Here is a 13,100-nt window from a genome sequence, read left to right on the forward strand (position 1 = left end):
TCGTGCCAATTGCTCATAGGCCTGGTGTTCCTGATGGTCTAATGCCTATCAGTATTCTCATATATCCTGAACTAACGCCTCGAGACAGTCGGCCGAAGGGAAGCAGACAGGAGAGACATTATTTTGTCAAAATGTAGTTATTAGTATTAGTGGTAGGCTCAGAAAGATAAGGTTTTGTACAGACGAAATTTTCCGTTTGGACTTCCTGACGACAGACTAGCACCATTAGTTACTGGTTAGGTAGGGCAGATCCCTGTAGCAATAGGGCAGGGGTCTGCAACCTGTGGCTCTCCAGATGTTTCGGACTACAACTCCCATGATCTCCTGACATTGACTATGCTGTAGAGGCCGGATGGGAATGGTAGTCCAAACACATCTGGGAGCCAAAGGAATAGGGTATGGTTGGCCTTTTCTTTACTATTTTGAATAAAAACCAAAGAAAAGTCCAATATGTGTCCGATTCCTTCTTCCAACTCACCACATGTCCCTAAGCAGACTGTCGTGATGGATTGTGCTTTGCATTTCCGGATGCTATAATTTTATAGGAAAAGAGGTGCTCCAACGTCCATTCTGTCAGTGGCTCAGCAGCCACACCGGCTTTGCAAAGGCTCAGGATATGTCCACTTGTAACATGGGCTTTTTTGCACACACTTGCTAAACATTACTTCTTGAACTTTGTCCGATCGGAATACTTGTTTTGGCTGGGCAGTAAATCAAAGTTTCCTGGTCTAGGTTATGATTCCTCACCCTCTTTTCTCCTCCAGGATTCATACACCTTTGGAAGTCTCTTTAAGAGGGGTTCATTATCAATCCATTAGAAGAACAAATTACCTATGGTATTCTTTGTAATAGATTAGTCCTTCCTCTAGCCTCTCTATCTACCCCTCATATGGTGAGCTTGTTCCATATAGTTCTCCTGTCCCTGGCTCTATATGTACTACATGTAGTATCACTTCCGGAACCAAATGAGTGAAAAACTCAGAGCAGGTCCGCTTTATGCTTGCTGATAGCTGAAAGGTTTCTGAAGATCAGCTGGCACTGGGGCGGAATGATTAATCCACCATAAAGAACATTACCAAAGGTGATTAATTTGTTCTTCTTAAGGGTACGATTGTCCTCCGATTTCTCATTATCGACCTTCCTAATTCTCCACTGTTTAGGAATGCCAGAATTCCTTGCAAACTTTGATGCTCTTTTTGTGGCAGTGCCACTATTTTTTAACCTCCTGTGCACCATAGTAAAATAGGTGTAACTGTGGTATGGATCATGCAAGATTGCATTTATAAACCTGCATTGTCACATTCAGCGTCCGTGATGTCCTTGTCTGAGCCAGACATGGAGTCATACGTACTACCTTTGGTTGATTTTTAAAGATGTCTATATCCAGTCTGGCGCTTCCAAGCTGGAGGAGTCTGGCATTAAACGCAATATAAACATACAACCAAACAACCCATGGTGCCACTCCGTTCCTTGCCGACAAAGCTGTTGCTGCTTTGCTATGTGTCAACCAGTGTTAAATCGTTATGAAATCTTAAATCAAATAAATGTATATACTGAAAGATAAACTTATCACACCACTCAATAGAAGAGGACAAAGACCTGATCATTGTAGCGTCTATGTCCAATCAATTTTGGACATTTATTTGTCCTTCATCAGGGACATTCACAGAATACAAAGACTAACATACTCCAACAATCATCAGGGATGTGCTGGCTCCATACCACATGATTGTCTAAACGCATTTGACATTGGCAACTCCCTTGCATTTAACACCGCGATTTTGTGGCATAGTATAAACAAGCACCAGTTTGTTCAATATTTTATTCTGTGTATGTCCCTGATGAAGGACAAATAAATGTCTGAAATGCATTGGACACTAGCTACAATGATCAGGTCTTTGTCCTCTTCTATTGAGTGTTAGGGTTAGACTAACTTTTAGTACATACATTTATTTGATGTAAAATGTCATTACGATTTAAACTGGTTGACTCATAGCAAAGTAGAAGAAGCTTTGTCTGCAAGGGACAGACTGTTACCAAGAATTCTACCGCTGGTCTTGGTTGTATGTTCATTTTGGCTACTTAGTTACAAAGGTGGGATATGCCACTTCGCCCGAATAATGATTATAATTGAGCTATAGACATGATTTTAAGCCCATTACTGTTAGTTTGTGCCCACCCCTTTTGTGTGCATTACACACAATATAAATCACCAGTAGATAAATAAAAAGCTAAGTATTTTGTGGGTGCAAAATGGGAAACGATTGGTTCGTCGAAGGATGTAACATTTGTCATCTGGGCACTTTTAGCGCCCCAATCCTTCATGAAGCCAAACTGCCAATCTCTTTTCCTAGTCTTCATAGGCATTCCATCCAGATAGATGCAGATGAAAAGAGCTGATAAGAATTGGCCATTCGAATGAGTGTGGACTGTGGTCCCTGGATGCAGAGAGCACTTGTACTTGTTTCTGTCCTCTGTTTGAGAGATGATTGGGAAGCCCACGGATATAATGAGGGGGTACTGAAGCACTGAGCGAACAGAGCTTACTGCAGTGATTAACTGCTCAAACTGTAGCCTCTTTATTACAAATCTGTGGCACTATGTATTTTTGTATATAGTATGTTTAACTTTTTTTTTAAATGTTTCTTTTGGTTTAAGAGTTGCATGACACTGAACATGCAAAAAGTCGAAATGGTCCTTCAGAGCACGACAGTTGCATTGGAGAAAAACAGATTGGAATTGGAATTCAAAGCAGCATCTTCACAGCTAAGGGATTTGGAGGTAAGCCTTGTAAATGCTATGTTTAGAAAAGAAAGTTGCATCCCATATAATGGAAAGGATATTTAAAAGCATGCTGATGCTCGTAGTCTTTCACTATAAAATGAGCAGATTTTTTTCTAACCGATTTCCACATGTGATACTTGGTTCCCATATGTGGAATTTTCAGGGACTTTGTTACTTTACCGGTCTTAATGCAATAATTGATGGGGATCTCCAAAAATATTGCATGCATATACGTTTGTGTACTTGTTAGGAAATATTTTCTTTGTGCTGCTTTCCTCCCATAGACTTCTATAGGCCACCATACCTTTTTGCTATGGTCTGCTTCCTGACCTGACATTTTGGAAGTAAGAACAGCCCTCCGCTTTACTTGCCTTGCTTTTTGCTCACTGTTAAGGAGAAACTGATCAGTCCCTAATGCTATCAGTACTGGGAGACCATGTCACCCTTAGTGGAATTCTTATATTTTCTTTTAAAGCTGCACATATCGCCTTAACGTGAAAAGCGATTAGGATATTTTGTATCCTTATATCTGCCTTTAGCAACTTAGTGGTTAGAATTACAATGTGTCCAGGATGGGCTGGTGGAATCGGATATTTTTCTACCATGTTTTTAACTTGTTTACTTGTGCACGTCTTAATTTTACTGCATAATGCCATAGAGTGCCATAAACTCTAAAATGACTGTGCCAGGAGTTTTTCGCATGAGATGTAGCCATTTTGTACTCTCTCGGGTTGCCAAATGGAAAGCCCTTTCCTGGGTATAGCTACTGCTTTCCCAGACAAAGTGCCAATCTGTGTGTGTGGCCAGAAGAAGGGGCTGCATCTGTCTATACCCAGTCCACATCTGAGCCACATTGTGTCTGTTGCTGGGCAGATGTGTTGGCAAGAGGATAGTCCCTGCCAGTTTAAATGGTGCAGTTATTTCCCATTGGTGGACTTGTTGGTGACTCAAATCCAAATGTTATGTGGTAGTAAAATCATGCAAACTAGTTTGTTGGATCTGTAAGGGATGTCCAGTGTTGTGGTTGTTTGTTGGATGCATGAGAAAGTTATGTTGTGTTTTTTTTGTCAATTTTATGTGTGGTTTGGCTGGTGTTTTTTGCTTGTATGCACTGCTACGTTCTGTCTGTAGGGTAGTTCCAGTATCTGTGATGTTTGTTGGGTGGTGTGTATATGTGTAGTTTGGCTAGTCCATGGCCATGTATAGTAATTATGAGTTATGTTGGAGGAGCAGGAGTAGGGTGGCTGTCCCGCCATCTCTCCAAGCTCAGAGCGCTACCTTCTCCCACGGGTTCCTTTGAGTGCAACACATTGGCTGCTCCCAATTGGTCCCGATTAGTGCAGCAAGAAATATCCAGTACAATTGTGCTTTGGCGTATTGTAAGATTAGCAGCTATCGTGACGCATGGCTAATCATCATAACCCTTCAGGAATTTTATTCAAATCCTGAATAAAAGGACTCCAGCCATTCGACATATCATCATTGGAGTAAGACCCCTACAAAGAAGTGCAGCCCTCTGAAGACCATTGCAGGTGAGCCCAGCTTCTCTCTCCTGATCTCAAGAAGGCCCTTGTCGGTGCTTCAACCCCTGGACTAGTTGGATTAAACTTTCCTGACCCGTGAATGAGGATCCGTGCCAGCAGAGCTTTTGGAGGAGTACCTGGACCACTTGGTGGACTGACAAGCCTTCTCCTGGGCCACCTCGCTGAAGCCGTTGCCATCCCGAGTGCATCCTTGGAACTTTGTGGATCTTCAGCTTGTGTAACGACACCTGCTCTTTTCTTTGCTCTATGAGGTTCGCCTGTCACTACCTGACCATGGTGACTCCCACAAAATTCTGTCTTCGTGTCCTGGAGGTCTTCTGAGGTTGACTGTCATGTGGAGGTCTGCCCCCTATCATGCAAAGTTTGTCCAGCTGTCCAGTCTTCAGAACCGTATCAATGGAGCCTGGAGCTAAGGACTACCCAGACACAGTCCTGATGCTGAAAGTGATCTATGCAGCCGCAGCCCCTGGATCTCACTCGACCGGACAAGTCGAGAAATAAATGCCCCCAGCAAATTCAGGAGCCCCTGAATTGGTTCCTGAAGAAATCTCGAGTAAGGGAAATAAGTTAGCATACATCTTCCTGCCCCCTTCCCACCATAGGGTTCTATGGGTGCAAAGTCTTCACCCTATCTCTCCCTTGCCTGACGAAGATTCGCGGTTGTCTGGGCAAGGATGCCCCCAAGCCTTGCTGAGTGGTGGGACTGGGAAAGAAACCTTTTTAACTTTACTTATCTTTTTGAGCACTTACCTGCAGCCGATGGTTTGGCAGTAGTTATTATCTTGATTCTCTAGTAAACCCACCCACTGGTGACAATTGGGCAGTTGCCCAATCCCCCTTCAGGACTCAACATATGTACTTGGTCCTTGTCCTAGAGTTAAGGTGGTCGACCTATTTTACTTGCCTGTCTTTACTGGTTCTGAAATGTACTGTTTCTTTGATTCAAACTTGCTTTACCACACATCTATTTACAGTGTTGCTTTTAACTTTGCTAAGTATTGCATAACTGTTTCTAAGGGTAAAGTTGCTGTACTTCTGTTATTAGGACCCCCAATGGTTAATATATATGCATATGATAGTTGTGTGATAATTCTTACTTGAAGTTTTCATTTGCTTAGAGTGTATTGAAAGGCCTAATAAATAATTGTATGTTTGTGTACTCTTCTAAATGGAATTATTGGAGTGCTCTGTGCACCTCATTGTAGCCCTAGACCACTCACACCCCTAGGGTTGATTCTCAAATTCCATCTTGGTACTCTTTAGAATGTCCATTACATACCGGTTTGGTGATCACAGTGGAACATGCCTTTACTAAACCACATACATGACCACTTAGTAGGGTCTGTAACGACCCCCATGTGCATTGCATTGAAAATGTGCTCAGAAATGATAATGCCTGCTATTCTTGTTTGCAGGAAAGCGCTGTTCCAATCCTTCACATAAATGAAAAAAAGTTGGTGGTTTTCCAAATTCTCCTTCAGCTTTTAGTGGAGCTAATACATGGAGGATTTCTGTGAATATATTTCACATGATTTATAGTGTGTTTTTTACTGAATGAAGTTTTCTCAAGGAGGGTCCACAATAATGGGTGATAAAAACGAATTTTAAATACTACCCCTTTCACTTTTCACTCCAAGCTCACAGTGTTGTGCATAGTGTGAATTTGAACATGACTGAACCTGTTTTAGTATGTGAAAGTGTTTCTACTCGTTTTTAAAAGTGGTGAATCTCTACAAAGTCCCATGACAACCACCAAGTAAAAAATACTCTAAGTGAGAGAGTCACCAAAAGTACATAGGTTTTGGATTTAATGGATATCTCCATCCCACAGATTACTCACCTTATTAAAAATATCCTTCAGGTGAAGGGGAAATTGTACACAAGCATATGTACGCCCCAAACAGTCGCCAAGATGTGTTCATAAAGGATATGCTGTGCATACTGGACAGCTAGTGCGAAGGCCAACTGATAGTGGGTGGCGACTTCAATTGCGTTATGGACCCAATGCTGGACAAAACACTCCCTTCAACAACTACTGATCAGAAAAACAGACAAGCTCTGGGTCGATTCTTCAGAGAATTAGGAGTAATTGAAACCTGGCGATAGACATGATCTTAGTATCCACAACATTAGTCCCGCAAATAACGGAAGTAGAAATAGGAGTGGAATATTACTCAGACCACGCACCAGTGATGGTGGGGTCGATTGGGGGATGGAAGGGAGCAGAGCAAAACCTCCCTGGAGATTAAACGAAATCCTCCGGAAGGACATAGCGTTAAGGGCCCAGATGGAGACCACCATCAACAACTACTTCAAGGAAAACGACAACGGGGAAACGGCCTGGAGGGTAATATGCGACGCTGGAAAGACAGTGATCAGGGGAGAATTCGTGTCACAGGCTGCAGCATACTACCGTGAAAGAACATTGGTGACAAACCAACTAAAAAATTAGGAGAAAGCAGCAGAATCCCAACACAAAGCCTGCGGCTCAAGGAAAATCCCTAAGAGCGCTTCGGAAAATCAGAGCTCAACTGGAGAATCATAAGGTGGATCGGATTGCCCAGTCACTGCTACAAACAAAACAATCCTATTATATCCATGTGGGCAAGACAAACCGTTTTCTGGCAGCAAAATTGAGAAAGCAAATAACCCGGAACTACATAGCACAACTAAATGACGTCTATGGAAAACCCCATACAGCAGAACTTGACTAAAAAGAAATAATGTAGCGATTTCATGAGGACTGCCAACTTACTTATATTAATTCTCTCCCGCTGCCCCAAATTGCAGAGAAAGACTGAACCAATCTTGGAAATCCAATCACGGCACAAGGGATCAGCAATGCCATTACAGCACTACCAGCAAATAAGACTCCAGGTCCTGACGGCTTTGGCAATGGCTACTACAAGACATTCCGCACACAATTACTTGGCCCGCTGACAAAACTATAAAATACAATCAGAGAAGAGGGCAAGGTCACGCTGGATATGGGGAGGTCTATAACTATACTACCCCTGAAGCCAGGTAAAGATCCCAATAACTGTGCGAGCTACCGTCCCATAGCGTTGCTGAACACTGACGCAAAAATCTATACGAAAATTCTAGCAAACCGTCTAATGAAAATTCTGCCGAGCAGAATACAAGATGACCAAGCGGGGTTCATTACGGATCGGCACACACAAGATAACATCAGAAGGACAGTAGACGTCATAGATGCTAGGCGACAAACACAACAGTCATTTGCAGTGGCCGCGCTGGCCGCTACCCGGGCCTTTGACAGCATAGACTGGTGCTATCTGAAACTGATCTTGGAGCGCTTCGGCTGCGGCCCAGAATTTTCCAAGATGGTGCTCGCCAATTACCAACACCCATCGACAAGTTTCAGGATCAGTGGACAGAGTACAGAGTTCGTGAAGATCAGAAGGGGCACTCGACAGGGCTGTTGTCATGATGCCTTCCCCCGCGGACCCAGGCCACGTCCAGCAACCACGGAAGCAGGCATCAAGTTATCCTAAGCATGCCCAACAACCCCTGCTAGGGGCTATTTGGGTCCAGTCCTGGCGCCTATGGCGCCAGGCTCATATGGAGTCAGTCCTGGCGCCATAGGCGCCAGGCTCATAGATTAAAACTTACCTGATGCAGACCATGCTGCAAGAGCTCCAAGCCAAAAGATGCTTGGAAGGGACTACTTTACTTAGGGACTATTTTTTACTCGGGCGGGGCTGGGGAGGAATACTTAGCTGGGACTACTTTGGAGGCTATTTAAACCACGGCCAAAGAGCAGCACACGCTTCGCGTTATTCTGCATCCAGCAGCGTAACGCTCACCGTGCCTGCAAGTCTGCATCCAGCCTTCTGCCACGCCCGCCTCGAGTTTGGAACTCCTAGAAAAAGGGAGAAAGAAGGAGAAAAGGTTAGAACAAGAGCAATACCTTTTAATCCTTACCTGAATTCCCGATCCATCGCGCCTTCGAGCTGGAAGAAAGAAGTTATTTTATGCACGTCGCCTCGCCTGCTGCAGCGCCGCGCTGAGCTCGCGGGCCTTCGCAGCATCTTCACATTCCACTGCATCCTCCTGCATGTTGCCGCCGCACTCCGGCACCTAAGGAGAAGACAAGAACAGCAAGGTGAGCCAAGGGAATACACAGAGGAATATTAGTTACCCCCCCATAGACTTACCTGATTTTACCACCGGGGGTACTATTCCTCTTCACGGGTCGGCGCAGCTTCCACTGCATCTTCGCCGAACCCCGGCCCCTAAGGGGAAACAAAAGGACAGCAAGGGGAAACAAAGGGACTAACAAGGGGAACCCTCCTCACCTCAATAGACTTACCTGATTTTACCGCCGGAGATATTATTCCCCAAGACTTCATACTTTCTCTCAGCGCCTGAATAAGGGAGAAAGCAACAGGTTACATATTAACATTAGTTTATCGAACTGTGTTGGAAAATACAAATCCTTACCAGAATACTACCGGTTGCCACGAGGAACTCTTCATTAGGGTCAAGCTGCAACCTGCAAGGAATCGGACAAGAGTGAAAGTCAGGCATTTGAAGTCTTACGAACTTTATACTTACAGCGTCTTGCCGGAAATCTCGGAGTCAATATTGTTCTGGAACTCACCAATTCCTTCGAGCCAGTGAAGCAACTGGTTATCAACACGCCCCTGCGCTCAATACAGGATGGAGAGCTAATCTTTTCAAACCATGAGAAGAATATTCCTACGTGCCAAGCAAACGAAGCTTGGTGGGCCAGTCCAGTCCATCATCTCGGCCCTACGCGTCACATTGGTGGAGACTGCAGCTGTCCAGTTCCGATCGACGCCTCCGTGGAAGCCAGGTGAGCGTAACAGCTGTCCCCTCTCCCCTCTGATTTTTGCGATGGCGATGGAGCCATGTGCAATGCAGTTCAGACAGGACGCTCGCATCAGAGGAGTTACAATTGGTCAGGAAACCCACAAAATAGCCCTGTATGCGGACGACATTATGCTCTTCATGGGAGACCCCAAAAATACAATGCCCAGAGCGATGGCTCAGCTGGAGGAATTCAGACAGATATCAGGGTTCTCTATAAACTTCTCCAAATCAAAATCTATGAACATAACAGCAAGGAGAGAAGAGACCGAAACATTGGAGAGATCATTCCCGATGGACTGGGTGGAGGGAAAACTGCAATACTTAGGAATCCACCTCACTAAAGAACCACGCAAACTATATCATGGAAACAGTCCCGCTGTGGAAACAGCTACAGGAAGACATGCGCAGGTGGGTATCTCAGGAATTGTCCTGGTTTGCCCGCATCACAGCTGTGTCAAAATGGCGGTCCTCCCTCGTCTCCTTTATGTAGTAAGTTCACTACCAGCGCCCATACCGCCAGCCAAGGTCAGAGAGTTGCAAAATGCGATATTCAAATTTATATGGCACAGTAAGAAACCTAGGATTCAGAAACGAATTGTAATGTGCTCCCCCCTCTTGGGCAGCCTGGGAGTTCCAGAAATGGACAGATACATTCTGGCAGCACAACTAGCACCAATGCTGAGGTGGGCAGAACCAGAGAACCATAAAGGGTGGTGCAGAATCGAACAAACAGCCTCGCCAACTCACCTAATAGCCCTTTGAGCCTGAGAAAAGAAAACCGAGAGAGTAGAGGTGCGCTACTGGAAATGACGAAATGGTCACTGCAAAGCTGGGACAAAGCACGGAGAAAGAAACACATTCCGAGTGGAATGGGCCCATATACGCTACTGATGCACAACCCAGATTTCACACCTGGTCTTCAGCGGGGGTATTGGGCGGGTTGGGCAGGGGCTGAAACTATCTACCTGAAAGACATGTACAAAGACGGCTCACCCATTAAGCTTCACAGACTGCCAGCAGAAATTCAGTATAGGAGAAAATGAGCGCTATAGATATACACAAATAAGGGACTGGATTACCCACCCAACAGTGAAGAGCGGGCACGAGAATGCCATCAGGCCTAGAACTGTTGCTGCAGGAAGGCAACACAGCAAAGGGGGTCTCCAGACTCTATAGACTGCTCTCCAATGACCAGCCGACCGATAATCTCACAAAATGAACTGGGAAAGAGATATACAAGAGCCACTAACAGAGGAGGAATGGAACCAAGTATGGGCACGTTCACACAGCACCTCCAGATGCACCACGATAAAGGAATCGCCTTAGATGGTATATGTCCCTGAACCGCATTCACAAAATCATATTCGCCAAACTGCTGGAGGAACTGTGGTGAGAAGGGAGACTTATTCCATATGTGGTGGACATGCTCTAAAGCCGTTGCCTACTGGAAGGAAATACTAAGCCACATAAAGGACATTTCAGGGGTTGAACTGCCGAGATCTCCGAAGACAATTCTCTTAAGAGTCCCTATAGAAGGAAAATATGCAATGTCAGGAACGACAGCTAAGCTTATCACTCACCTATTATCAGCAGCAAGAATGACCCTTGCACAAAACGGGAAAAACAAAGAGGGCCCAATCTCAGCATGCTGGTGGATCAAGATCTGGGGAGTAATGGCTATGGAGAAGATATGCGCTATCAGCTCTGGTAAATATCTGAGATTTCTAACTACCTGAACCCCATTCCATGAACATGTGCAGGACAGAGAAGCTCATTTCTCCAGCATGGGGTCTGGCATGGATTCACATGCTCATGAATATTCCCCGTCGTCAGGCTGGGAAACCTCGGTAAAGAAAAAATCAGTATCAGTTTCGTTTCTGATCTGTCTTTCGTAGTAGTAACCAATCACTGATCTCTGCGTCATACTGACCACAGCCAATGACTGCCCTCTCCCTAAGCCCCGCCTCTGGCAGCCATCTTCAGATTTTTACCGCACGTTCAAGTGTTGGGAGTCCTTGTGCTTAGCTCTCGAGCTTTTACTGCGTGTTTCGCGCTTTTTCAGGTGAATTTTCACATTTATTTGGTTAATCGAGCCTCAAGCTCCACCATTTCTACTCCCGTTAACGGCTACGCATTGTGGGATTTTCCTACGCCCCTCAAGGGTGAAGATTTTGTCGAATCAACTTCTTGGAGGATTCCAGAAGATTTGCGGCCTACTTCGAGATGGCCCAAGATGCAAGTTCGTCACCCGGACCCAAGCTGTTTCGAAGCTGCCCTGGATGCGGGCTGCAGAATGTGTTTAAGGAGGACGAACATTCGCGATGCCTCTACTGTCTTCATGGGGACAAGACTCATGTAGAGAAGGACTGCCAGTTCTGCAAGAACTTGTCGGAGCCGACCATGAGGGACCGTCGATCCCGTCTCGCCAGCTGGTTGGAGAAGGGCTCAACGGGTGAGAAGAAGAAGAAAGGGTCCGAGCGGGCTTCTAAGTCCTGTGCGGGCGCCCCGGCGAGGTGGGCCCAACACCAGGCCAAGCGCCGCGAGTCCGCTGGCTCCGGGAGCGCCGTAAGGTCTGGCTCTTCGGTCGCCAGGCAGGGCGCGCCTTCCCCGGCACCGTCAACCACGAGCCAGTGCTCCGGTTCGGGGAAGAGGAAGTCCGAGACCCCGGGTAAGCTTCGGGAGAATCCCCGTCCGATCTCGGAAGAGGGGGAGCGAGGCGTCGCCCCTCCCTCTAAGGAGAAGGCCCGGGACGCACCTAAGGTGGTGAAGGCCCCTACCCAGCAGGCAAAGGCCTCTATCGAGGCGATCGCAGCGACTCTGGCCAAGCCGGCAGAGACCCCGCCAGCGGAGACTGCCTCCGGGACTAGAGTTTCCCTGCCGCCAAGGAGGGAATCCTCTTTTCAGCCCATCATCATGGCCACCATGATGGAAGAAGCGAGGGGGGGCACGCTAGCCTCCTCGAGCTCGGAGTCAGCCTCGGAGGAGGAACTGACCGAGGCCGTGAGGAATCTCGAAGTCCAATTCGAGAAGGTTCGATCCCGTAAGGAAGATCCTCGGGAGATAACCGAGGAAGACGACGATGGCGAGGAAGAGCAGCCTTCCCTTCCGGCGCAGCCGGAACCTAGGCCTCAGGATAGCTCGGCAGCCATTTTGTCTGCGATCCAGTCCTTATACTCTGAGATAAGGCCGAGATTACCACGGCCCAGGCCGGAGGACCCGCAACCTGGCCCGTCGGGAATTCCTCAGAACAAACGACGGAGGACCCAACCCTCTCCTCCACTCGCCCCCGTAAGGCCTACAGTTCCCTCCTCATCCTCCCACGAGTCGAGAGATGACGGTGCGATGGACTCGACGACGGGTTCTGAGGGCGACGACGACGGAACGGGTCTCCCGTCGCACGGGCCTCGCCGCCCGACGAGATTGGCTCATTCCACGCCATGATCGCCAGGGCGTCCGAATTGTTCCAGCTCTGCCCGGAGGAGCAGAAAAAGGAAGGTTTCCTCTATCAGCGCCGGGAGGCCAAGAGAAAGACTGTCATCGCGGTGCCTCTAATCGATGACATCTGGGAGGAGGGCCTGTCGGTTCTCAAGAATCCCTCCACGGCACCAGCCAAACGGGACCGGTACGAGAAGAAGTACCGGGTCCCCGAAACCGCTCCCCTGTGCCTCAGGGCCCAGCCAACGCCAGACTCTGTCTTCTCGGTGGCGGCGAAGAAGAAAGCGGCGGGGTCAGGAGCCTCGACGTCGAATTCCCCGCCGGACGGCGAGGGAAAGAAGTTGGACGCCATGGGGCGGCGGGTCATTTCGTCGGCGGCGACGACGATCAAAGCGGCCAACGCCCTGGCGATCGTGGCCCGTTACGACAGGGAGCTCTGGTTTAAGCTGGCCCCCATATTGGACTTCCTACCGGACGACA

At 47.1% G+C, this 13,100-nt stretch overlaps 1 protein-coding gene across 1 annotated transcript in view; it reads left to right on the forward strand.

Annotated features, from left to right (window-relative positions):
• Nucleotides 1-13,100, forward strand: part of SMC5 (structural maintenance of chromosomes 5) — a 1,384,551-nt gene that overhangs the window by 1,024,625 nt on the left and 346,826 nt on the right. Inside the window, exon 17 of the mRNA XM_069625793.1 lies at nt 2,659-2,781. Coding sequence (XP_069481894.1) covers nt 2,659-2,781 — 123 coding nt within the window. The remainder of the gene's footprint in view (nt 1-2,658; nt 2,782-13,100) is intronic.

The sequence above is a fragment of the Ambystoma mexicanum genome, chromosome 6p, assembly GCF_040938575.1.
Source record: "Ambystoma mexicanum isolate Mex_15411 chromosome 6p, UKY_AmexF1_1, whole genome shotgun sequence".
Lineage (NCBI taxonomy): Eukaryota > Metazoa > Chordata > Amphibia > Caudata > Ambystomatidae > Ambystoma > Ambystoma mexicanum.